The sequence below is a fragment of the Pseudorca crassidens genome, chromosome 9, assembly GCF_039906515.1.
Source record: "Pseudorca crassidens isolate mPseCra1 chromosome 9, mPseCra1.hap1, whole genome shotgun sequence".
Classification (NCBI taxonomy): domain Eukaryota; kingdom Metazoa; phylum Chordata; class Mammalia; order Artiodactyla; family Delphinidae; genus Pseudorca; species Pseudorca crassidens.
Window position 1 is genome coordinate 24130209 of NC_090304.1, and position 25847 is coordinate 24156055.

Sequence of the window (25847 nt, forward strand, 5' to 3'; positions counted from 1 at the left end):
ACTGGGAAAACAATATTGCTAAGATATCATCCCTGCCCTCAAAGAGCTTACAGTCTAGCAAGGTATGAGTTTGAAGAAGGACAAGCACACTCAAAGGAAAACTCATTGCCCGGGTCTGCCCTGCTCAGAAAGCAAGTTCAAGAAGCTGTAAGTATGTCCCTGGGAGTCAGGGCTTTGCTCGTTTCATCAAGTCAAGTATCTAGAAGCCTCAGATGATCTGAGTCTGGTAAAGTCTTAGCAATACCTTTCCTGCCTCAGGTTCCCAGGAAAAAAACAAATAAGAGCCCGAGCCTTTAGTTTAAGGAGAGTTTAAGGAGACTGTGCGCAGTGACCATAGGAGCATCGGCTCAGACGAGCTTCTCAAGTGAGAAGCTGTGAGTTGCCAAAAGAAGGGGGCTTCACCTAGTGCTGGCTTGTCTCTGGGATTTTGCTTTCCCTTGCAACACCGGGGGGAAGGATTCTATTCACACCCCAAATTGGCATGGCTCGATTACCTTGAGTTCTCCAAGTCATGAACAGCACACACAAAATGCATCAAACTCAAGCCAAGACAATAGAGAGATATGCTGAGAACTTAATACGCCCACCTATTTATGCAGGAACCGGATGCCAAGAAACCGTCACTTTCAACAAATAACACAATCTGCTAATTATCTGCAGAGTGTTCCAGTCAGTACACCCCAGACTCACTACCTAGCAGGGACTGCTCTTCAATGGAGAGGGTGAGGAAAGAGCAAGACCAATTTGGAGGAATGTGAGAAACTTACAGGTTTGTGGAAGAGCAAGGTTGGAGAAGGATCCAGGCTGCCTAGATGATGAACAGGCCAAGCCAGAGAAGAAACAGCAGAGAGCGAATTAGCAGACACCCCTAATACCTTCACACAATTCAGGCACACACAGTCACACAAACATTCATGTGTTTACACTAATTCAAATATCGCTGGGAAAGCCTCATAGCTCTTTAGCCTTCCTTGGAGAGCAAGGTGTGTCTTTCATGCAGGAATGTCTCAGATCTGTGCTGCTCATCTTCATTTCTCTCAGTTCCCTCAGTAACTGTGACTTGACAACACTGAGTAGCACCAAGTCAGGCAGAGAGAAAAACAACTCGGTTGTACCTTCAGAAGGTCATTCATCTCACTAAGCTGTGCTCCAAGGTCACTGGCCATAATGGCTCTCATTATAATTAGGACAAATTCTTCATACTTCCAACATTCTGAATCCATTACAGACACTCTGCAACCTTTGACTATGACTCGCTTGCCTGAGTTGAGGAAGGCACTGCAGGAGGTGTTCCATCAGTGGATGAGACGAGCCCCCTCTTATTGGTACATGTCTTCATTCCCATATTATGCTCAAGACAGAGAGGCAGGAGGGAGGAGAAAGCCAAGGACATGGGGAGCAGAAAAGAAAAGTTGCAAAAGGGATCTGGATGTTCAAACTCATTTTCAAAGTGTCTACAGGCTCACGTTCCTCCCAGATTTCAGGGTCGGGCGATAAGTCTCCAGGGACCCAGAACAATGCCGTCATTGGAGAAGTCTCTAACTCCTTCCTGACCATAGATCCTGAACCGAGTTTTCTGTTTTTCTCTTCCATCCTTCCTTTCTTTTCTTTGTCTTTTTTTTTTTTTTTTAACATTCTTCTAGATGCAAATCTAGGCAAGACATCATTCACTTTGGAATGAGTTAAGATGAGACAGGAAAGAGATTATCCAAAAGAGGAAAGATTATAAGAACTAACATCTGCAAAGATTCTCCCCTGGAACTAACTTCCTCTCTTACACACACACACTCTTTTTCTCTCCTCTCAGTGTTTCCTTCTGTAATATAATATTTACTCTGTCTTGTAATTCTAGTGCAGTGTGTTCTATTGTTAGCCCTTGTTTAATTTATCTGAGTCTAGCTCTCATCTCAGGTTCTGAAAAGAAATCGCTCTAGCTCTTTCAACCCATTGTCCAAACATTTTAAAAATGAAAAATAGGTTGACTTTAAAGTCTTGCTTTTGCTTCACTCTAGGGATTTTTTGTTGTTATTGTTCTGAGAATAAACCACCATCTTCATCTTGACTAGCTAAATCAGTGGTTCTCCCTCCCCCCGGGCCCCGGGGACACTTGGTAATGTCTAGAGACATTTTGGGTTGTCATAACTTCGAGGACCAGAGTGCTATTGGCACCTAGTGGGTACAGATCATAGATACTGCTAAACATCCCAAAACACACAGGACAGCCAAATAATACACAACAAAGAATAATTCAGACAAAAATATCAATTGTGCCAACTGGGAAACCACAGGACAATGGGAGTACAAGAGCAAACTCATAACTACCTCCCTTTTCCCACTCATTTTTAAGCAACTGGGATAAAAATAACCAAAGCCGGACCTTCTCTTTAAGTAACTAAAAGTGAGCAGAGGTGGCAATTGAAGTTTTTCACCAATCATCCAAGGGGGAGGAGGGAAGATAGACTTGGCACCGGGTAAATCATTCCTGAATGAGTATAAAGCCCCCTCCACCATTATTCTTTTCTGATTTAAGCATAAAAGGCATGTGATTATGCAATGATTACAGTCCACTCTGGATTGTGGAAGTCCTCATTCTCCACTCACTGACTCCCGAAGGTCAGGGTAGACTTCTCAGCATCCTTCTGGTTCATCCCACCAATCGGAGACCCTGGAGTTCATCCTAGAGGCCACGCCCACCTCTCCTGAAGAGGCCACGAGGATGCTATGTGCGGAGGACACCTCATCTTTTCCTAAATCATTTTGCACATAAAAACTTTTAATGCCATCTGATTTTTTTTTTCTTTCTCCTTAGCAAGAAGCACATGGCTACAGACTCTGTTCTTGCAGTGGAGAAGAACTTCACAATAGAGGCAAAAACAAATCACAGCCACATACAGTGTCATATTTCACAGAAAACTGTGTACGTTTGTTCCCCATATAGGACATACTTCAAAGTAACAAAATAATTCTATCAACTGTCATGTTCCTTCTTCCTGTTAGAAGTAGATGTATTTTTTTCCCCGTCATGGTACATAAATATCAGAGAAAAGTAGTCTTTGAAATATTTATGTCCAGGGACTTCTTGGTTGGTTATCATGTGGGATGTGTTTAGGTTTGTGTTCAATGTTTCAGCAGCTTCAGTTTTCATTTTCCCTCCATCCGCGTGCATTCTTCCCAAATTTATATACCAGTCTTCGTCCATCCACACGTTCCAGAATTTCTCTTTTGTAGTAATATCTGTAACAAAAGGCATTGCATAAGGTGGCTGGTCTGATTAAGACAGCCGGGGGAATGACTGGTCACATGGCCTTATCACGCTTGGAGACGTGAAACCCCCTCACCTCATGGCTCGGCTGAGTTTTTCGTAGGTCATGCTGCTGTTGTTTTTCTTTTTCCCCCATAGCTGGGCCACAGCCTCTGATTTCAAGAACCTGAAGATGCCTTCAGACCGGTCTTCCCACTTGATTAACCCTGGATTCTTGTCTGGGTTCAGGAGGATGTCGCGGATGAATTCCCATAAGTGAGTCCCTCGCGGATCTGAGGTGAAGGAGAAAAAGGAGTTTATTCATGGCTGAAGTCACTGCAAAGAAGGGCTAGAGGAAGCCTAGAGTAGAAATATCTCACAACAAGTCAGAGATACTCGATTCCATGCTACCCACCCGTGACGCCAAGTCACAGACTCCCCACTGGGTATTTAAGAATGAACTAGCACAGTTTTTTAATTTTACAAATCAGAAAGCTGAAGCATGGAGAATTCAACTGACTTGACCAAGGTCACACAGCTAACAAGTGGCAAAGCCAAGACAAAAGAATAGGTCTTACACAGAGAAAAGATTTGTGTTTGCCAAGGGGGCACGGGTTGGGAGAGGGGGCGGAGTGGGAGGTCGGGGTTAGCAGATGTAAGCTAGTATATGGAATGGATAAACAACAAGGTTCTACTGTAGAGCACAGGGAACTATATTCAATATCCTGTGATAAACAATAATAAAAAATATTTTAAAAAAAGAACGTATATATATGTATAACTGAATCACTTTGCTGTACAGTAGAAATGAACACAACACTGTAAATCAACTGTACTTCAATAAAAAGAAATGTTTAAAAAATAGGTTTTAGATCTCCTAGGCTAGGAGGTGTATCTTCTAAATACGGTTAACAGATTGCTGGGCATTCATTTCAACTTGTTACTTCCCAGGAGAGCAACGCTCAACCACTTTTATTCAGAACCTCGTTTGTTTAGAACCTCAATCAATTAGACGGCCGCCACCCAGCAATTGTGTGTCAGCCGAATGGGCATCGGTAGGTCTTAGAATTCTAACTCCTAGAATATATTGGTGCGGGGTCTCACAGGGGTGGAGGGGGCAATTTGAAAATGAAACAGCAACTGTAATGAAATTAGCAACCAAATTCAATTCTACCCTCACTGGATTTGTGACACACAACTCCCTCCCACACCCAATTTGAAGGGCTGTGTTCATTCTGTTCTGTGGGAGGACCTGGAGTAGCAGATAGCAGATAGCAGTCCAACTCCTTACAATTTCCAGATGACACCACCTTGATTTCTTTCCGTGTCCTCCCCCCGACCACCTCCACGTCTCTGATATTTCATACACTTTCATAAGGTTTTATTATCGGGGGAAATACAACTCCCCAAAAGCACTGTTGAATCTTAAGAATAAACAGTATTTCTTGGAACAATAACTCCACAAAAGTAAGAAGCCAACATTCAGCAAAAGAAAAAAAGAATACACCCCCAGCTGTTTCTTCCCATCTCTCTCCTTTTCCCACCCTTTTTTCTGGAGAAAGGGAAATTGCTCACCCCGTGCCTGCAAGAAGTTCTTGTTCACTGATGTCTCAGTTTTAGCACAAAGAGAACAGAATGAGGAGGCAATAACCACTGGGGCTCCACTTTGAGAAACAACTGCAGAGGGGGTTACTTAGACCGCAAGTGATGCCTCTCTTTTCACACCCTACCCAGTCTGAGGTGAAGAAATGCAGGTAGAAGGCAGAGGCAATATTTGTCTAAACACTGGTGGCCTCCAGTTATTCTCCACTCAAGGGGAAGGGCCAGGAGGCATCTGAAAGCCAGCCAACTTACTGTGCTTTTTGGTGTGGGACTTTGTTGGTTGGTCTTGCTGCTTTTTCATATCAGGCGACTCTGCTAAAGAGAAAAATGAGAACTGCTTCATTTCCCTATTTCCCACAATTATCATCTTCATTCATTCATCCACTCATTTCACCAGTATTTATTGAGCACCTACTACATGCCTAGCACTGTTCAGGCAGGTGGTCGTGTCCAAAACAAAACAGAGGTGATAAGTGCTCTGGAGAAAAAATTTCAGGGTAAGAAATAGGGGTAGAAGTGTGGAGATAGGAATAATTTTGCCATTAAATATAAGGTGGTCACAGAACACGTCTCTGATATGGGGACCAGAAAGGTGTGAGGGGACAGTCATACAGAGAGGTTGTGGAAGAGCTTTCCATGCCTGAGAATAGCAAAGGCCCTGAGGTCAGTGTGCATAGAATAGAAGGAAGTCAGTGTGGCTGTGAACAAGGGGCAGAGGGGAGCAGGTGAGGTTCAGATCACTAAGGCCTTGTAGGACTTTTTGAGGATTTTAGCTCTTATTCTGTGAGAGGTGGGAAACCATTGAAGGATTTATTTATTTTTTATTTATTTATTTTTGGCTGCGTTGGTCTTCTTTGCTGCCCGCTGGCTTTTTCTAGTTGAGGCGAGCGGGGGCTACTCTTCGTTGCGGTGCATGGGCTTCTCATTACAGTGGCTTCTTGTTGCAGAGCACGGACTCCAGATGTGTGGGCTTCAGCAGCTGTGGCACGTGGGCTTAGTAGCTGTGGCTCACGGCCTCTAGAGCGCAGGCTCAGTAGTTGTGGTGCCGGGCTTAGTTGCTCCACGGCACGTGGGATCTTCCCGGACCAGGGATCGAACCCGTGTCCCCTGCATTGGCAGGCAGATTCTTAACCACTGCACCACCAGGGAAGTCCCCACTGAAGGATTTAGGTCATTGAAAAGTTTTAGGCTTTTATATATATATATATAAAACAAAAATGTAAACATTTATAACAAAGAAAGATGACTTGTAAGCCAGAGGAGTGCCTTTTTTGGCATGCAAAGTTACCTTTTAATCAGCCTGACAAAGGGGCCATTGACTGGCCTGAGCTCAGTACAGAGGGCCACAGTGGACTATGGAAACACAGATTAGTTTAACAAATGACTCATTATGGTAACCCTTGAGATTATCAACAAAGAGGAGTTGACAGAGCCAAATCTGTGAAATAAAACTTGTTAAAGAGAAAACTAAATGATCTAGCAGTGTGTGTATGTATGTGTGGGGGGGGTGTGGGTGTGTGGGTGTGTGGGTGTGTCAGTGGGCACTTCAAATGTCAGGACGACTAACGCAGATCTTACCAAAAAAAATTCTCACAATCAAAACTCTGCCAACTTGAATCCAGGGCAGCCCCTAAATGGTAGCCAATCCTGATAAGAAATTGGACCGGTATATTGCATCCCTTCTGTGTACATTACATCAGGGCTCCCTAACTTAAGGTTTGCTGACCCATGTGTGGACTTCAAGGGCATTTCAGACTGACTGAAACCACAGGCAAAGGAAGAAGGTCCACAGCTTTCAAGATTGTCAGTAGTGATCCATTATTCAATAAAGTTTGAATACCATTACCTCCTAAGGAAAATGGTTAAGAAGACTAGCTCCTGTTTCTTGACCACTTACTATGTACCAGGCACTGTGGTCAGCACTTTCCATGAATCACCTGTTTTGATTCACACAATCGCCCTATGAAGAAGGCGATAGCAGGATCCAGAGGTTTCACTCATAACCACTATTCTATGCCATTTCCAAAGAGGGTTCCACATAAGAGATTTCATAAACGTCTTCCCTGCCAAGAATCAGGTTCAGTTCTGCAACCCACTGGTTAGTGGGGAAAAGTCTTTCCAATTTGATGATTCTCTATTTCCCCGCGTGCATGGGTGCATTCACCTATCTGATCCCCCAGATTGTCACAACTCAGAGCTCCCAGCAGATTGAAAGTCGTGGTGGGATAGATGAGAGAGTTTTAATAAGATCTGGTTACAAGAGAAACCTCTTTTTCTGGTTAAATGTGCCACCATCCTCCCCCACCCCGCCGCCCCTCCCCCTCAACACTGTCAGCAGGAGGGTTCGCACCCGACTTGGATTTCTCTGAAACCTGAAAGAACAAATTCGCAGGAAATGCAAGGAGACTCCACTCTCCCTCCCTGTAGGTTTCAGGGTGAGGTTGCGACATCCCATCAGGATGTGACAATATTGCGACAGGTTGGCACCCACAGCGGTTTCCAAGTGATACATCATTCTGACAGGGCCACGTTGTTCTGCAGACAAAGAGTGGCATTTACCCAGCAGGCCACAAGCAAAGCTCATTTTCAAATGGCACCCAGGAGGGATGCAGGGCCATTATTTCAGAGCCAGCATTGAACTCACAAAAACCCAAGTGTAGGTGTCTCTCAGCTTTTTGGCCTCAATCATTGTTTACGGGTTACAAACTCATGTAATGCAAGAATCAGTTACTTCGGGGAGTTAAGGTACCTTTATGAATAAAATGGAAACCTTGGCCCCTCTCCCCAGAAAAAGGCACATATGTGTACACTCGTGAAATTCTGCAACAATTTCAGGAGTGTGTGGGTCACTTAGGAGTCCATGGACTCCAGATTAAGAACCCCCAGACCAGCTACACCACGAGGAAATGTTCTCTTTGAGATGTCAGCCATTTAACCCAAGCTAGATTTCCATCCAGCTTAAGAAAGACCTCCCGCGAAAAAAGTCCCCCCAATAAAAATGTGTGCATCATCGTAGGCAAGAATATGCAGCCAAGGGCAAAAGAAACTTGAATTTCTTCCAGCCTCTTCTTCCAGCCCCCAGGGCATGCGCGACAAGCTGTGGAATCACCCACCTGCCTCAGCACTAAAATCCTTTGATCTGAAACCTCACCTTAATATGATGGCCTTGCCCCCTGTATCTTCCCCCGGCCCCCAAATAAAAGTCAAAACCTTTGAAGTTAGCCGCGTGGTTAAGTGATTCATCCTTATAAAATAATGGCTTGCTCTGGGGAAACTGTCCAGATTGGCCTTCTCCTGCTCCACTCCCAGGCACCTCAGGCCAAGGTCCAGTCCAGACGGGGCACCACCAAGGCACGAGTTTATGATGAGCTCCAGAGCATGACTTCATCTAAGCTGCTTCACAAGAAGCAAAGATTAGAAGCATTTGCATATTATTCAGCTGTGAGCCATTTCTTTACGGGATATACAAATTTCAGCGTTATAATAGACCATGCCACCCTCGCTCTAGGCTCAGCGAGTCGGTAAATAAACACATCAATCCCGAATTAGCGTCATTGGCTCGAGGACTATCGGGCAGATCCGGAACACTGGCGGCGGCCATTTTATGAAATGAGCAGATGACAGAGACATCAAAACAGAGCCCGCTTCCCCACCTGTGTTTATCAGCGAGGGCGTCAGTTGACATGTGGCCTCGCCTCGGCGCGGCTTGTGACTTGCACTAAAACACATAAAGATACTTAACTGCGCTCCATTTCATGGGAGCTGGAAATCCAAAGACTCAGACAAATGACAAGGGTCTTTGGCGGGGGGGGGGGGGGGGGGGGGGCGGTTCTGGTCCCGTCCAGTAGAGACTAAACTATTCTGAAAGGAACTGATCCTTACAAGGCTGTAATTAACTACCCTACCTGGAAGGCTGTTACCCCAAGGAATTCAGCAACCCAGACACTGAAATGATTCTTTAAGTGATCATTCGGATCGGGGTCCTGGAGGGCTCATCTCATTCTCCAGCCTGTGTTACCATTTCGGGATAGGAATGTGGAGTAAGGTGATCAAGAATCAAGGGAGGTGCAGGAGAGCAGATCTGTAAAGCCCATTTGAAGAAGGACTATTCAAAAGGAGAATAGTTGAACTCAGGAGACAGTGAGTTAGTTCCCTGTTACTACAAATATGAAAGCCGACATTGGTCCCTGTTGATTGGGAGATTCCAGCAGGTTAAGTCAGGATGCAGGAGACAGCAGTGTGGCCTGGCTGGGAGGGCAGCAGAGTTGTTGATTACGGCTTTTCCTCTCCCAGGTGCCTAGAGACCTAACCATCCCTGAGGCTCAGGAAGTGGCTGGTTCAACTTTATTCTTCCTTGGAATCTTCTGCCCTAAGCCAAAGACCCAGGACGTGGGAGGTGACACCTCAGGAGGTGTGTCAGGAAGCCAGAGGGCGACCGTGGTGGTTTCTTCAGCTCTGAAAACCTTGGTCTTGACTGGGTGGCAACGATTGCCACAGAAATTTTACCCTGACTGGCTCAGTTCCCCCAGCATGGCAAATGCACTGCAGAACCTTTCCAGTGTTTGATCTAGTTCCCTAATTTCAGCAAATACTTAGAGTGACACATAAGGCGATGGGCCTCTGTGTGGAGGGGGAGGTCGAGAAATGAATTGGCCTCCATTCTTAACCTCAATTCCAGAAGCATTTACCCTGGCTCCCAGCCCTGTCTCATTCAAAGGGCTTGACCCGAACAAAACCTCAAACCAAAAGCTTGCATTTTTTCAGTTCTCAAAAGCACACTCAACAAAATGAAAAAAAAAAAAGGAAGGAGGAAGGGTTGTTGTTTGATTCTTCCTTTCACAGACACTCTTTTAAATCCCAGTTCTGAAGTTGCCCCAAATTCAATTCCGGGAAAAGACAGATTCACTTGTGACGGGTCTAAGCTCCATTTCACAGAGCCAAACAGATTCACAAATTTGCACCGAGATCAAGGGACAACATGAAACCCTCTCTTCACCTCCCCCATGCACTCATTCCTACCAGTGGACCTATTTGTAAGTGGACAAGGAGAAATAATCTGAAATACAATCTGAAGACTCCTCTCCCAGACTCTCAACAGACCAACCCTCCCGCTCAGTGTAACCTTGATTGAGAGTCATGGGTAGACCCCAGATGCATCCAGTCCTAACCAAACACAACTCATATGAACATAATTCATAATGTGCAGGTGGTCTGACTAATTAGAGAGTCCTGATGAGCCGACAAGGTCAGACTTTAAAACTGACCTGTGATTCCCAGGGTTCCAGAAGTTTTCAGCTACTGCCCCTCCACCCAGAGACCATCATCCCAGGTTCACTGACCTCTGAATTCCACTGTTAGACATTCAGTCTCTAAAGCCAAAGACAGCTTGCTGAAAATTAAATAGAGCCTTCTCCCCCATAAGGATACCCACATATGAATAATTTTATTGGATAATTTCACAAAAGCAAGTTTTTACTGAAGAGAGAGTTTCTATTGTCACAGAGAGTGACTTGGTTTCACAGGAGCAAAACACATTTCCTAGAGGCATCCTTGCTGGTCATTTTCAATGTACAAATATGGGCCCGAAAGCAGATTCTCTATAAATTTTTCCTAGCCTTTTAATGGGAAAGACTCCAGCAAAGTTGGAAATGTAGGGCATTGGTAATTCTCATTAATTCACAGTAAGCACTTGCAGGAGGTACACTCAGCCTCGGATGTCAGGACAACTTACCAATGGGAAGGTGACCGCTGGTTGTCATGGAGATCTGGGCCCGGCAGAAAGTTTTGCTGTCCAACAACTCTGTGGCAATGAAAACATAAAGGACATTAAGAGTCCCCTCCTTACAACATAAATTTTGGGCTGTTAGAAAACCAGAATAAGAATGTAAAAGGGTCTTAAGCGTTGGGGAGTTAGTTACCTACTGTGCTACCATAGTTGGTGTCATATAAATAGTTTTCTTCTTTCCAGGTGTTCATGATGGAAGGGTCTACAAAGGACAGAAAATGGGAATGTCAGCAATCACCTTCCCCAGGTGAGGAGTTTGCCTTTTCTTACTCACTGTTCATCAGAGAGGTGTGGGACAAGGGGCTGGTTCTCAGAGAGAAGAGATAAGATTCTGCTTCAGCCACATGTTACCTTATCATAATGTTACCCCAGTTTTCTTCCAGGGCCCTAGGGGAGGTGGACTTTGTTACGGCCCCATCCAGGTGTTCTACACCTGTTGCGTTTTGAGGGAAGTGAGAGAAGTTGCAACAGTGGGATCCTGTCCTAGACCAATGCTTTCCTGAGGATATTCCCAGTCTGCACTTGGTGGGGGGGGGGGGGGGGGTCCAGGAGCCTGGCATTGTCTTACATTCTACTATATTGTCACCAGAATATTTTTAGACTAGTAAAAAAAATGGTAGGGACAAAATAATTTCATGATTAATGAGCATCTTTTCCTAGTAACGTCTTCCTGGGAGAATTAATGATGTTTCTTTAAGAAAAAGTCTGCTCAGTCTTATCACAGAGTCTTTATTGCTAAAATCCAGAGAGAAACTCTTCTCAAGTTGGGTGACAGCCCCCTCCCTCCAAGATTTCTCCAATATGCTTAAGGGGTGACATAAAATTTTCAAAACAGAACTAAGGAGAAGGAGATGAGAGTGTTACCAAATCAAATAAACAGGTTTTAAGAGTAGGGCCTCATTGCTTCATCTAGGAAAAATTCTCTCTCTCTCTCTCTTCAGTGTGCTGGGTAAGCACGTCTCCTGACTCTTCAGATTTCAGACTCCAAGGAAACTCCCCTCCACCTACCCTAAACGAAGCCCAACTCCTACACACCCCTCACCTCTGGGCTGATCTCCAACAGAAGCTTCTTCTTTCCTGGCTGGCCAAGAGCTGTGAGATCTGGCAGGAGCTGTCACCTCATCCCCACCAGGAGCTTCCTGCTCTCCCCTCGTCACAGACAGAGGCTGCCCTCGGCTCCCTCCTGCCCAGCATCTGAATTTCAGGGCCAGGGTGGTAAGCCACTGGCCGAGTTTCATTTTGTTTTTGTAGCATAAATGGTATAAAAACCTGACTCACTGGCTAAGTCCTCCTGTTTACGACATAGGGATTTAGCTGGTATTTGAACTAATAGCTACGTGTTTGGGCACCCCAAGCCTGATCACTTAGGGGTTACACCCTCTGTCCTCGTTGGGTCACCTTGTGTACCTGTTGTTGTCTCTGAAAACAAACTGAACCAAAAAGGTTTGGGGGTGTTGGCCCCTGTATGAGCCTCCTTTCCCCTCCTCCCAGGGTGGAGCTTCCTCCCCACCCTTCGGCTCAGCTTTTCTGAACTGGCAACATGAGAAGATCTGGATGGTCAAGGAGGAATTGTCAAGTACTTGGGACCTCTCCAGTACCAGCCTGGCTCCTCCGCTGGGGCTATCTGTCCAGTCAACAGTGGGGATTCGGGGTCAGGGGGCACCATCCTCTAGGTCAAGTCCTGTGCCTGCCTCTAGGGCAGTCACGTCCATAAAGCATAGACCATCTGGGTAACTCAACCCTGGTCTCTGGGGGGAAGGGCAGGGCTAGGAATACCTAATTCACATGTTTAGCAGCTACTGTTTTTTCTTTAATAATGGTAGACCAGCCCCCTTATAAAAGAGTAAATAACTGCGTGGGGCCAATTTCTGCCCCTAGTGACTCACAAATCACCCCAGGTCTAATATAGTCCTTGGTGACCGGCATGCAACCTGCAGGGAGGCCTGAGGCAAACTCCGTGGTTGGTCCATGTGGCCCACATTCTCACTGATGTGGACATGGGGAGTGACCTTGGAGCAGTGGCAGCTCCTATGGACCTGGGGGGACTTGCAGAGCTCTCCCTAGACTAAGAGGTCATAGGCCAAAGGTCACTATACAAAGACCTCTGATTGGTACAAGGCTCTAGGGCACAACTTCTCGAGGCAGTTACTGCGCCCTGCAAGTTCCCAGGGGAGACAGAAAGTCCCCAGGAGAGAGATTTTGGGGCAGAGGAAGGAGGGATGATTAGGCAGATGAAGGAGAACAAAAATGAATGTAGCTACTCTGGGCCTGCAGACCCTACTCAGAGCTCAGAATAGTGGCTTTTGTCTAAAAGCATACTTAAGGCAGGAGTCAGTTCCACAGCTGCCTTTGGACATCCCTACAGAAACTCCAAGGTCCCCAGAAACTATAGTAACTAAAACACCAAGTCCGAACCTTCCTCCTCCTTGAGAAACACACTCCCTCCAAGGGAGGAGAGGGAGAGGAGACACTGACCCTTCCTCTTCTCTCCCCTGGCTTCTCCTCACTTGGCCACGTCCAATCCCCTGACTCTTTGTGGTGACAAGAAAGCCCACTTAGACTCTGCATTTTCTGGGCTCCTGGATCAGAGCCTGGATGTTCCCTTGACCAACCATGGGAAGCAGAGAAGTGTGGGCAGAATTAGGCTCACCATCAATCTTAGAAATCAGAAATAGTCGGCAGTCACTGGTCCCAAGGACGAGGGATGAGGCTCATGGCTGCCGGGCCCATTGGAGACAGCCAGGGAAGAGACATCCCTGGGTTTCCTGCCAAAGTGCTGGCTCCGCCCCGCTCTCACACTCTCCCTCACACTCCCTCTCAGTTGCCCTCCGCAGACCTTTGCCTACCAAGTTGGCTCCCTTCATCTGCCACGACTCACCAGCTTGTTCGGTCTTGACGATGACATTGTGTGTGGACTGGAACAGGTCACTGCTGCACTGGCCTGTGAAGGACAGATTGGGAAACTCAGAGCGGGCCCACGTGTAGCCAAAATGTGTTGCTTGGCCAAGGACGAAGCTGGCTTCGTGAAAGAGTTTCTGCCAGTCCCACAGCACGGTCACCCTTCTTTGCTTCTGGGAGGGGGCTTCCCTCTCTGCATCTATAATCTCAAGCCTGGGGCCCTTGGCCCAGAAAATCAGTAGCTAGGGCACCAACATCAGATGGAATTATTTGGCCTTGCATAGAGAAGGCATCCAGTATGGAGGAAATAAAACTTTAGAAGTTGAAAGACCAGTTTTTCCACTAATAGCTGCAAGGTACTTCACCTTTCTTCATCTTGGTTTCCTCAACTGTCTATTTCAGAGATTAAACTAGCTAAAGTCATTAGATTTCCTCTAAGGTGCTTTCGCATACTAAGATTTGATACAAAATGCAAAGGAAACACAAGGAAAATCACCTTAATTCTTCTTTGATCTTAAATTTAATCAAACCCCTTTTGATTAGATCTAATCTATGAGCTTTGTCTGGATAAGTGCAGTGATTCTTCCCTTATTTATGCCTGGCAACTTTTCTCCAGATGTATCATATATAAAAGCACATATATACACGTGAATTCGTTTCATATGTTTTTCCTGCCCATCCAGATTATAAATATCTCAGGAGCAGAGGTCATGCTTTAATGCCTCTGACCTTCAGTTTTCCCAGATGAAAACTGCCCCTGTCAAATGGGTGCAATATTTATTTTCTCATAAGGTCACCAAATGAATCAATTCACTTAGAGTCCTTGTATAAGTAAATACTCAATAAATGGAAGTTAGAGGAATGTCTACAAAAAGGCAAACAACGAAACAAAGGTGAGAAATCTGGACATTAGGCATTCAGAGGCACCAGCAGCATGCAAGTCATGGAAGGCCAAAGATGGAAGGTCAAAGGTGGAAGGTCAAGGATGGCCACATCACCTCCCACGCTTCCCTGCCTTGAGCTTCAATCAGGGCAAAGCTTTAAAGAGACAGAGACAGAGAAAGAGTTACCATTCCACTTGAGATGCTGCAAGTTGCTGTAGAGGAGCTGTCCCGCTGGATTTAATTGGAGGTGGGGAGGTAAATATTTTTAATTCTTCAAGTGTAAGTCTGCTCTTTCTGAAGATGCCTGGGGGTTATTTTTAGAGCTTTGTTTGGTTTGGTTCTAGTAAAAGAAAAAGGAGCAACCACCTCTGTGAGGTGGATGGGAAGTAGGGAGTGCCCAGGAGCTGAATGAGGTCATCTCAAATGACCACCACTTCTGCCCACTCCGAAGCCAGACGCTGGGTTCTCTTCAGTGTTGATGGCAGCTCTCTGGATCTGAATCTGGTTCACAGCCCTGGAGCTCATGCTTCCCAAAGCTCCAGCTACATGCCCAAACACAGATTCTGCTTAGACAGCATGCCCATTCCGATGTGGACAGGACAGCTCACTATTCATACATATCACTGCTTTCCAGAATAGTTCTCAGAGGAGCTAGTGTTTATAACCACTATCAGAAGAACCTTAGGCCCGTGTCAAGGACATTCTGCAAGATAGATGTCTACCCTACCAGCTCTTGCAAGCCAGTGCAGCACGCGTGCATGTGTGAATAAACTAGCACCAATGGACAGCCTTTAAACGGTGCCTGTCTATGTGCTAGGTGAGGCCTCAGGAAAGACACCTGGGGCTCTAGGGCAGCACCAATCCCAGAAATCACTGCAGAAACATCCCAGATGTGTCCAGACCATTCGTTTTAAGCCTTTTTTCGATTCAGGACCTTTTAAAAATCTGTTGTAGTATCGTAAGCTTTCTCCCCTCCCAAAAAACAAACTAGACCTAATTTTGCTTATTTTCTTACCACACTTACGTCCCATCTTAAGAACCTAGGTGTAGAAATTTTTTTAAAAAAATAGCCATGATGATCTTAACAAGCAAGCGATTGGGAATGAAACAATGAACCCCATTTGCAAGAGAAAGAAGTGGTTTTCTGAGAGTACCAAGTAACCTGTGAATACCCAGCTAACCTTTGTCTCCTTGGAAATTAACCATGTAAAGAGAGAATTACATTATGCTGGATTTGTATGGGATTAGACACACCTTGTACCCTAGGCTTCAAGCCTGTCCTCTCACCTCCCTTCTACTTCTCTGTCTCAGGAGACAGTAATTTGGAGGTGAGACCATCCTTGGATGCCCCTAAACAGGAGCCCTGCCAGCTGTGGAGTCTCTGCTCTTCCCAGATGGCTCCTAGCAGGGCAGAGAGACAGAGACAGAGACAGAGAAAGAGTTACCATTCCACTTGAGATGCTGCAAGTTGCTGTAGAGGAGCTGTCCCGCTGTCCCTGCCGCCCGGGTGAACTCCTGCAGACTCATGCTGCAGAGATGCTCGCCGTTGATGTCAAACTCCTGGAAAGGGATGCAGCTGGCATCCAGCTGGTTGGTGTCCAGGAGGTGCTGGAGCCATTCCCACACCTGGTACTTGGTCCAGTACTGAGGATGGATTTCATGCCACTGGCCTCCAAAAAACCCGCTGGAAACTGCAAAACAGGAGGCGGCCCTGTGAGTGACCTGTGTTTGTTTCCGAGCATGATCCCAGACGTGGGGATGCCCCTCTGGCTGCCAGACGTCACAGGGATCACAACCACCCTCGGCGTGCATCAGTGGGGATTGGAGCTTGAGATGGGCTCTGGAGAGGAGGCTCTAGGAAACGCAGTTCTTTCCCCAGTGGTGGTGGGAGCCAATCATTCAGCCTCCGTACATCTTCATTTTGTTCTCCATATACTTACCCCTGAGCTCTGGATGAGGACACAACACTTGAAATGCTCTGCGATCATGAGCTCTTTCCCCACCTCCCACAAACTACCATGAAAGCTAAAGCATTGCTACAGTTTCAACAGAGTATTAGCTTCTTGTCCACATCCACATAGTTGTCTCCTTCTCCCTCTCTCTCCCTCATTTATTTCTCTCTCTTACACACGCATATATACACATACATACCCAAAACTCAGACCATTTTCAACCAAAACTGAAGCTTGAGACTCAGGTTCTTTTCTCTGTGATGCCTTTGCTGCTCCCCAAAATGGTCCAGATGATTCATCTGCTCACGGTGCTGACATCCTCCCACCCCATACCGGTTAGTACAGCCACTAGGATGTCACTTCCCTACTCAGCTACCTTCAGCAATTTCCCTTTATCCACTGAAATTAGGCCCCAAACTGCCAAGCCAGGCATTAAGGCTCTTCACTAACTATTCCTCAAGTGACCTTTTGCCTTTTTTCTATGTTGTTCTTTCAGCCCGGTTTGTATTCTACCTATCACTCCCTGTTGAATTTCTACCCAGCTTGCTGACCCTGACCACCCTATAAAGCCATCGCAGACTGACTGCTGAGGGCTGCTGTCCTCTGAAGCTCCAGGAGATGCACTCTACATTTCTCCTAATGACGTTTGTCATGTTCTGCCTCTCTTGGTGGGACTCTAACTACAGTCCTGTTCTCCTTTGTAAATTGTATGCTCAAGGTCATGGACTCTATCTTACCCATCCTTGTATCTCCCATAAAAACTACCTCAGAGACTTTGCCATCATAGGTACTGTCTCTCTCTTTCTTTAGTAAATTTGGGGCTGAAGAAGAAATAACGTTGGTACCTGGAAGAGTTGTGAGGTGCATTCACAAGATGGTTAATTCAAGTACCGGTGAAGAAGAGGAATTCATTCAAGCCAATAACTATTACTGAGCTCACTATGGACTAACCATCTATGTACGTGACTCTCATACTCACTTAAGAGAACATGACGAAATCAGCCCAAAATCCTGGAGGGATGGAGAAGAGAGAACCAGCCTCTGGCGGCATGTAACCAGACTGAGAGAACTTATGATCCCCTTGAAAGCATGGGCCAAGGGAAGGAGCTCTCTAGTGGGCAAGGTGAGGGGCAAGGACAAGGGGAAAATCCTATTATAGCCCACCAAGCTGAAGGAGGGGAAGTCCAGCTGAGCATGACACACAGATATTCCCACAAACTCAAGGATAGACTAATAGAGGAACAGAGGAAAACGTAGCAAAAGAAAATGGTCCCTAACTTTTTCTTCAAGGTCATGCTAGATCAGTACTTCTCAAACTCTAATGTGATTCTGAATCACCAGGGAATGTGGTTCAAATGCAGATTCTGATTCCATAGACCTGGGGTGAGGCCTGAGTTTCTGCATTCCTAACAAGCTTCCCCAGGATGAGTATGATGCTGGTCAGTGGATACAGTTTGAATGGCAAGGAGCTACAGAGCTCCAAAAGGTTTGATCTCCACAATGCCTGTGGCCTAGCCCTCAACACCTCAGGAGGAAAGGCTGAAGGGGGAATGTTTCCAAGCCGGTCCCACCTGCCACTCATATTATGTGCCTTGCTCCTCCTTCCTCATGGCCACACAAAAGCAGGCCTAAACCCTCAGCTTGGGCCCTAAAGGAGAAGCCAGCAGTGGAGGGGGAAGGGGCAGGGACTGGACGAATCTAGTCCCAAAATTCAATTACGTAGAAATATTCCCTAATACACCAACACTCAGAGCCTAGACCGGATGTCTCTATTTCCTCCCGACTTTTTGGTGTCCCACCAATACAGCTGTTTAAGGGTGGCCTACATTTTTTGCAGCTCCCCAAGCCTCTGTTCTTTTATTTTTTAATGAATTGTGTTGCTATGAACGTGCAGCTCCGGGTTTGTAAACAAGAGACAACAACTCTCGATAACCCCACACCAGGCCTGCGGGACTTTCTTCTCTCGATGTCACATGACGCAGATGAGAGGATGGCTCCTGACACGCAGCCTGTTAGAACTTGGCAGAACCCGAGACTTTTGTCTAAAGTTGACCAGGGGAGACTTCCCATCAGCCAGGCGACTCATCAGATTCCTGAAGCTTTGGGAAAAGCACTGAAAATCCTATGAGTTCAGCTCCTCTCTGGCATTCAACTGGCCTCCCCCATCAATCATGACCAGGAGCTGGGCCTTCTCTGGGGCCTCTGGAAGTTAGAGAGTAAAAAAGTGATGTTTAAATTCCACTCCCTGCTGACTACACTCCAGAGGGATGCTGCCTTAATCGAGGGTCCTAGGGCCTGGCATCCAAAGGATTGTGTGTTTCCCTGTTTGGAATCATGCTTCAAGGTCCCCACAAGGAACCTGAGTCCTGCCACAGGGAAGGTCATACCCAGAAAAGGCAGGAGTTCAGAAGCACAGGTGATCAATAAGAGAAGGTCAGCCATCCCCGCTTTCGACCACGTGTGGCTGGGCTTCCAAACTGGAAGGTGGAGCTGCCCACAGATCGGCCACTGCTTAAAGAATGCACCCCTTCCATCAGCCTCCCACTGCTGCTTCCCAGACTCTGCTCACCGATGGCCCATCTCCATTTTCTCAAGGGAAGCAAGTGCAGCAGAGTCTCTGGGGAGGAGATTAGCGGCAGGTATGGGGTGGGAGAAGGCCCAGAGCTCCCTACACCCACTGCGGTTCGGTGCACAGCAGTCTACGCAAACTGAACACCTTCACAATGGGGTGCGGTGCCCTGATTCAGCAGCAACTTTATTCAGTCCGGCTTCTACAGTAAGCCATGGGCTTGATCACCAAACCTTCTATAAGCCCCGCCACCAGGCCCTCCTTCTTCTAATCAATCGGTTCTAGATTAAAGCACCAAAGGCAGGCACACGGTCTCCTAACAACTCTCCCCTCCCTTTACAAAGGGAGGTCACCGGAAAATGAAATAGAAAGATTAAGCTGCTACAAGTCTCTTCTCCTTAACTTCCACGCTTCCATGCGACACACATACACACACACACACACACACACACACACACACACACACACACACACACGCACACACAGTTTTCCATCCTATCCTATCTTGATATCCCAGCCAACACTATTAAAGTTGGCCTTCCTTTGGGGTGCCTCTTCTATCACCCTCTCTGCCAGGCTACCAACCTGGACCTTTGAATATTGGGGGAAAACCACGGAATATCTCACATGGGCTTCTGGCTGGGGCCCTGGGGGGCCTGTGAGGACCTCCAGCATGAAGAAGAGTTTTCTCCAGTCTCCCTGGAACCCACCCCCCTCCTGGCTGCATAAAACCTGTATTTTTCATTAAGTTGGGAAGCGAAGCCTAATGAAAGCCGACGAAGAATCCCCATGGGGAGTGACACTGGCCCCGCGCGGCCCCTTACCATTGCACGTGGGGTAGGTGTCTGTCCAGGCCGGCTGCTGGTGGAGAAGATTGCTGCTGGGAGTGAGATTCATCACACCACTTCCTTCCAGAATCATGATCTGTAAGGGGATCAAACAGGCCGTTCAGCCAGCGCCTCTCAGACAAACGTCATTTGAGAGTATAGATCACAGAGTGAATTTAGGAAGGAAGAAATAATTTGGTCCTTCCATCCATCGCCTGCGAAGCATGTTGCCACAGCCCTTTCAGTAAAAGCAAAACTCACTGGCAATTAACAATGTCCAGGTTCGATTTTCATATGCATGAGGCAAGATTTTATAGCCACCCATTCACAAATGAATAATCTCTGATCGGAATGAAACGGGAGGAAAATGGAATACTTGCTCACTGGGCGAGTCTGGCCAGCAGCCAATTTTTTTTTTTTTTTAACAAAAGTGAAAATACCAAAGAGGTTTTTATTTAAAGTAAAATTTCAATCAATGAAAACCCAAATGGGTAGCAGAACAGACCCGGCACCTGTGCAGGAACTCTGACCTGAAATCAGACATTCACAAGTCCCAACACATCTGAGCAGCCTACACCTGGGCAGCCAGTAACTTTCCTCAGCACAAACGTCTGCCAGGGGATAGGCTCGTCTTGGAGGACCTCAGCCATATTTGACCTAGAGTTTTTCAAGTATTTGGCTCCGCGATAATATGAGAAATCAGTTGGTTTTGGGGACAAGACACTGCCCCTTCCCTTCCTTCCTGGTAAAAATTCAGCCCCACGTTCCCTCTCCTTTTAGAGACCTGGAGAATACCGCAGGCTTCGAAGCTGATCTGAAGCTGACTTTCTCAGTCTGAGGGCTCATTTTCTCAGTAAAGGACCCAGGAGAAGAGGCTTTCTTCCATGAGCCTGTTCGGGTTTTTTAAAACATGTAAAAATTTTACACTTTAGAAATATTCACCTCAGTCGTCCAGCATCTACAGTCTTCCTACCCTCCAGGCAGGCGCCCTCCACCTTTCAGACTGAAAGCCCCAGAAGTGTGTTCAGTCATCCAAAGGATGAACAGCTTGTTTCCAGAGGATGACTGAGCATTACCCAGGGCCTCTAAGGGTAACCTGCTCTTTCTAAATGTTCGGGTAGGGAGAAGAGTCTAGCTTTAGAGGAGCAGATCATGGAAATGTTTCTGCCTGTATGGGGGAAATCTTGCATCTTCACGAGTCACCAACCTCTCCCAAACTGCCCAGCCAGAGTGGTTCCATCCCTCAAAACCCTTTCCTCTAATTTAGCTGGTGCTCCTCTGGTTCTATGTAGGGCTTGAGAGGGGAGAAGAGGGGTCTGGAAAAGGCATAAAAATTCATTCATGCATTCATTTATTCAACAGATATTTATCAGCCTTGCAATGGGCTGGGCACAGTTTTAGGGACCAGGGATACAGTAGTGATTAAGAGTTGAACTAGGCTAAACAGGAACATTTATCATGATTATTAACATCATCATCCTGGTTGTTTGGCAAATAATTAGGCCTAAGTAGAAGGCAGGGGAAGGAAAGAGGGGGTGGGAATAGCGAACACTGTAACAGACCACAGGGTGCAGAGATGGCAACGCCGGATTCTACGTGGTGGTACCATAGAGACGAGTTTCGAAGTCAGAAAGAGCGGGGGTTTATCCCACGCTCTCACACTTACCTGCTAAAGTTGGTACTAAGTCGAACAAAAGTCACTAACCTCTCTGAACCCCAGTTTCCTCTTATGCAAAATACAGGTCGTCATACGTACCATGTGTATTGGTTAGAGCTTAAACGAGTTTCTGTACCTCGAGCGCTTGGCACAAAGTCGGACATGACCGCATGGTAGGCGTTATGAGGAGGAGGGTAGGTGTTATGAGGAGGTTATCTCTGGATAACCCAAACCAGAAGCAACCTTGGGCCTCAGTTTCCCCACGCAAAAATTTAAAGAAGGTAAATTGCTTCTTAAGTTCGTTTCCAGAAATCTCTTTGATTCTCACTCTCAGAGAAAACCAACCCAAGTCGAGGCTTCTCCTCCTTCACAGGAACTGCACCTTTTCCCATCGAGCTTTCTACAGCAATTGCCCTAAGCGAAGAAGCCAAATGGGGGACTCCAAGGTACAAGAAAACTTCCAGGTCCCTAGAAGGGTGGCTGGGGGAGGGAGGAGGCATGGCAACGGCTCCTGTTTGCTCAAGGCCGGGCTTGTTCCTTGCCAGCATTTGCTCAACCACAAGCAGTAGACAGGTTACTGTTTAACCCTGAAGGGGCTGCAGCTCAGAGCCCAGCCCATCTGCCCTCCAGGCTGTGGGTAAGGGTGGGGTGGGCAGCGGCGGAGGCTTCCCTGAAATTCTTTCACAAGGGTTTGCCCGCAGGGCTGTTTCAAAGTGGCCATTTCAGTGGAAGCCAGACCTGCCGGGGCCAACTAGGACCCACCTCCTCAGCCGGCTGGCCCAGACCTTCTGCTCACCACTTCCCAAAAAACTAGAAGGCAGGGTGGTGTGAGGACTGAACGCCTGGCTTTGAAGTCAGGGAGAGGTGGGCTCAGAACCTACTTCCCCTGCTCACTGTGGGTGACCTTGAGCAAGTTCAAGTCTGTCTAGCCTACATCTTTCTGATCCTCACTTTCCCGCCCTGTAAAATGGGAACAACCCAGACGCAGAGGACTGTGGGCATCAAATGAGCTTGTGCATGCAGAGAGCCGAGTGGGTACTAAGGAACAATTCAATAAATGTCGCATGACCATGTGGGCCAGTTTTCCTCTTAGGACCGAATGCCCACCAGCCCCTTTCCTCCGGGCAGACATCATTTCTCAGCACGAGGCACCCAGAACTCTCAACCCACAGAGAAGCCCTGAGGACTACAAGGTCACGGCTGCCCGGTCGCCACCTGGCCCCCAGGAGGCTGCGCGCGCTCCCTGCCGGTACCCCCTTTCCAAGGGAAAGCAGCTGGCAGGGTGAGGGGCCCCTTTTTACAGGGCACAGGAAATGGTTACTGCCCATAAAAGAGTTTATGTCGCTTATTCCTTAGTGAGTCAGAGTTCACCGAGGTCACCCGGGCTTGTGAGGAAAGATGATCAGTATTTTCAACCCAGCTTGGGGCTGCAGGGACAGCGCCCTTAGCGTGGGCACCGAAGGCCCCCCACCTCGGGGCCAGCATGGCGGAAGGCCTTTCACCAAGTCCTACCCCCTCGGAGGCCCAGTTCTTCAGGTGTAAAATGAGGACATTTGTCCCCCAGCAGCCTTATAGGACTGTTGAAAAGATCAAATGAGATAATGGATAATAAATGTGCCTTGCGAATTGTTTTAAAAAAAAAGCATTATGGGCTTCCCTGGTGGCGCAGTGGCTGAGAGTCCGCCTGCCGATGCAAGGGACACGGGTTCGTGCCCCGGTCCAGGAACATCCCACATGCCGCGGAGCGGCTGGGCCCATGGGCCGTGGCCGCTGAGCCTGCGTGTCCGGAGCCTGTGCTCCGCAATGGGAGAGGCCACAACAGTGAGAGGCCCGCCTACCGCAAAAAAAAAAAAAAAAAAAGCATTATTATAATCAACTCACCCACACTCCCATATATGAATATAAACTTTCTATGGTACATGGTGATTACTTTATGGGGTATAAAAAGCAACCCTTTTCATTAAAAAGTAAGGGAATTATTTAATGCTGCTCTTTAAGCTTTCTACTTTACCTTCAGCATAGCTTTTATTAGTTTCTTTCAAAAGAAAAATATATCAAGTGTGGGAGGTAGAGACTTTGGAATCTCTGAGGCCCGGGTTGGAATCCAGGCTCCCCATCTTTCAGCAACGTGACCTTGAGTATGTTACCCTTTCCCAGCTCAATGTCTTCAATATTTCAAAGGGGAAGTCGGGGAAAGTGGATGTCCTCCAAGCCTAAGGGCTGTTTGGAAGGATAAATAATATCATGGATTTAAAGGTCCCTAGTCCGATGCCAGAACACATGCCCTCATTTAAAATCAGTTTCTTTTCCTTTCTTTAAACATCAGTTCTCAGGGTGTCGCTCTAACACATTTTACTTCTTCCAAGATTGGAAGAAGTAAATTCAGAGCCTAAGTAAGAAGGTTCCACCCTTCGAGCCAAAAGCAAGCTGGGAAAAGGATCTATTTGGCCTCATCTCCAGCTCGAGGGAGAATTCTAGGGGTGAAAAGCAGTTTCTCAACCTCAGCACGACTGGCATCTTGGTCCAGGATGGTTCTTTGTTGCGGAGACGACGTGTGCATTGCAGTATGCTTAGCTGCGTCACTGGCCACTAGATTCTAGCAGCACTCACCCACCACCCGCCTGAAAAATGTCCCCGGAGCCAAATCACCCCCATGTGTGAACACCAGTCAAATGAGAGCCTGTGGAGGTGACAGCTCAGGCTTTGATCTCGCTGTGTGGTGACCTTGCACTGTTTTCTATCCTTTCTGAGCTGCTATAGCCTCTCCCAGGAAACAGCCATGGCATTAGTATCACCACGTAGGCTTGCTGGAGGACTGACTGAGATAAGGGACTGCGAGGTCCCCAGCACAGCGCCTGGTCACGCCGGGTAATTGCCTCCTAGGTAGAAATTTAAGAAAATGCACTGGGTATCAGGCCCACCTTTGTCTATTCCCGCATGGTATGTATTCTGGGAACACAGCATAAATTACTACTTGGGCTATTAAAAACCGCACACCAGAAAAAAGGTAAATCTTAACTGAAACTGAAAGAGTGAGATGCAATGTGGGTGGTGCGGCGTTTTTCCATCTGCATTCTCTTATCCCCCCTCCGTGTATACAAACAATCCGAGGGAACTTGTTGACCCCTGTGATTGTCCTGACTTCCACATTCGCCCCAGACATCACCCTTTGCACGGCAGTTCTAAAACTGACACTTTGGGCGACAGAAGTCCGGAGCCACGCGTGGGACCCAGTCGACTACAGTAGACGGTATCTCATGCCAGCCTTCCAGCCAGGACCCATTCCACCTTAGGCAGCAATTCCCTGGCAAACAATGAGCTACTAAGGTTTGACCAGTCGGAACCCATTCTGGCAGAGAGACGGCACCGTGCCGTGCTGGGGCGGCCACAGACACTCTTTACTCGCCTACTTTGTTAAGCGGCAGTTCGGAGTTAAACACAAATTCCCACAGAGCCCTAAGACGCCAGGGTCTCAGACCACTGCTGGGCCACCCACGCATAAAGGCGATCTACCACCTCTGTACCCTCCCTGCCAGACCTTCATCAAAGGCTAAACTCCCTTCGAGCACCAGCTTGACCACCACGCACAGGGAGGACCCATGGATCGGGGTGGAGGCCATCAGAGCACTTGGCCTGACCCTGAAGTTTAAGAGTCTCACATTTTAGCTGCTGCTCGGTGGCACAGACGGGAATGCGTGAGAAAGAGTCCCACTAGCATCTGGGTTGAAAGGGCATACTCAAGGTGTGAGGACCTTCAAACCCAGCCCGATGTTGCTGCATTTCTGGAGGGCAGCTCTTACAGGGACTCAGATGGTGAGGCTTGAAGTCCTGATTCTGCCCCTTGGCAGCCTGTGTTGACCTTGGGGAAGTACCATCTTCTCTAAAGTCTCAATTTCCCACTGTGACAGAAAGTGGGGGAAATGGAGTTGATGTGCGGATTAAATGAGAATGTTTAATGTGTGAGAATGTAAAGTTCTCACACATTATCTCATACGTGGCAAGTACCCAGGAAATGTTGGCAGTTATCATGGGGTCTGCCCAGGGATCTCTCTCTAAACTGTGCTGGTTGGTTTGGGCGACATTCTTGGGGTCGGGTTAGACCCTTCAGGGGCAGGATGGTGTAATGGTGGGGAGCCCCAGGCTCTGGAGTCAGATGGCCATGGTTCAATCCCTGGCTTTGCCAGTTTACTAATGGGGCAAAGCTTGGACAAGTGATTCAGCTTCTCTTGAAGGTCTCATTTTCCTCATTGATAGAATGGTATGAAAAGTGTTGATAGATGATATGAAAAGGGTTGTTGAAAGACAAAATGAGATGATACCTGTAGAGTGCTTGGAAAAGCGCTTGACACATATTAAGTACTTGGTAAATTTAAGCTGGTCTTTATAATCATTATTATCATTTCTTTATTGTGCTCTGGCTATTATTTTGTTG

At 47.2% G+C, this 25847-nt stretch overlaps 1 protein-coding gene across 4 annotated transcripts in view; it reads right to left on the minus strand.

Moving 5' to 3' along the window:
• Positions 1–945: 945 nt before the first annotated feature.
• EHF (ETS homologous factor) overlaps positions 946–25847 on the minus strand; it is a 40696-nt gene continuing 15794 nt past the window's right edge. For 2 of the 4 annotated variants that reach the window (XM_067749451.1, XM_067749453.1), the window contains exons 2-9: positions 19756–19855; positions 15856–16101; positions 13507–13569; positions 10762–10830; positions 10575–10643; positions 5096–5158; positions 3339–3534; positions 946–3234 (exon numbers count right to left, since the gene is read on the minus strand). In XM_067749451.1, the coding sequence (XP_067605552.1) occupies positions 3135–3234; positions 3339–3534; positions 5096–5158; positions 10575–10643; positions 10762–10830; positions 13507–13569; positions 15856–16101; positions 19756–19852 (903 nt within the window). In that variant the 5' untranslated portion in view covers positions 19853–19855 and the 3' untranslated portion in view covers positions 946–3134. The remainder of the gene's footprint in view (positions 3235–3338; positions 3535–5095; positions 5159–10574; positions 10644–10761; positions 10831–13506; positions 13570–15855; positions 16102–19755; positions 19856–25847) is intronic. The other 2 variants (XM_067749454.1, XM_067749455.1) reach the window with 2 other exon arrangements.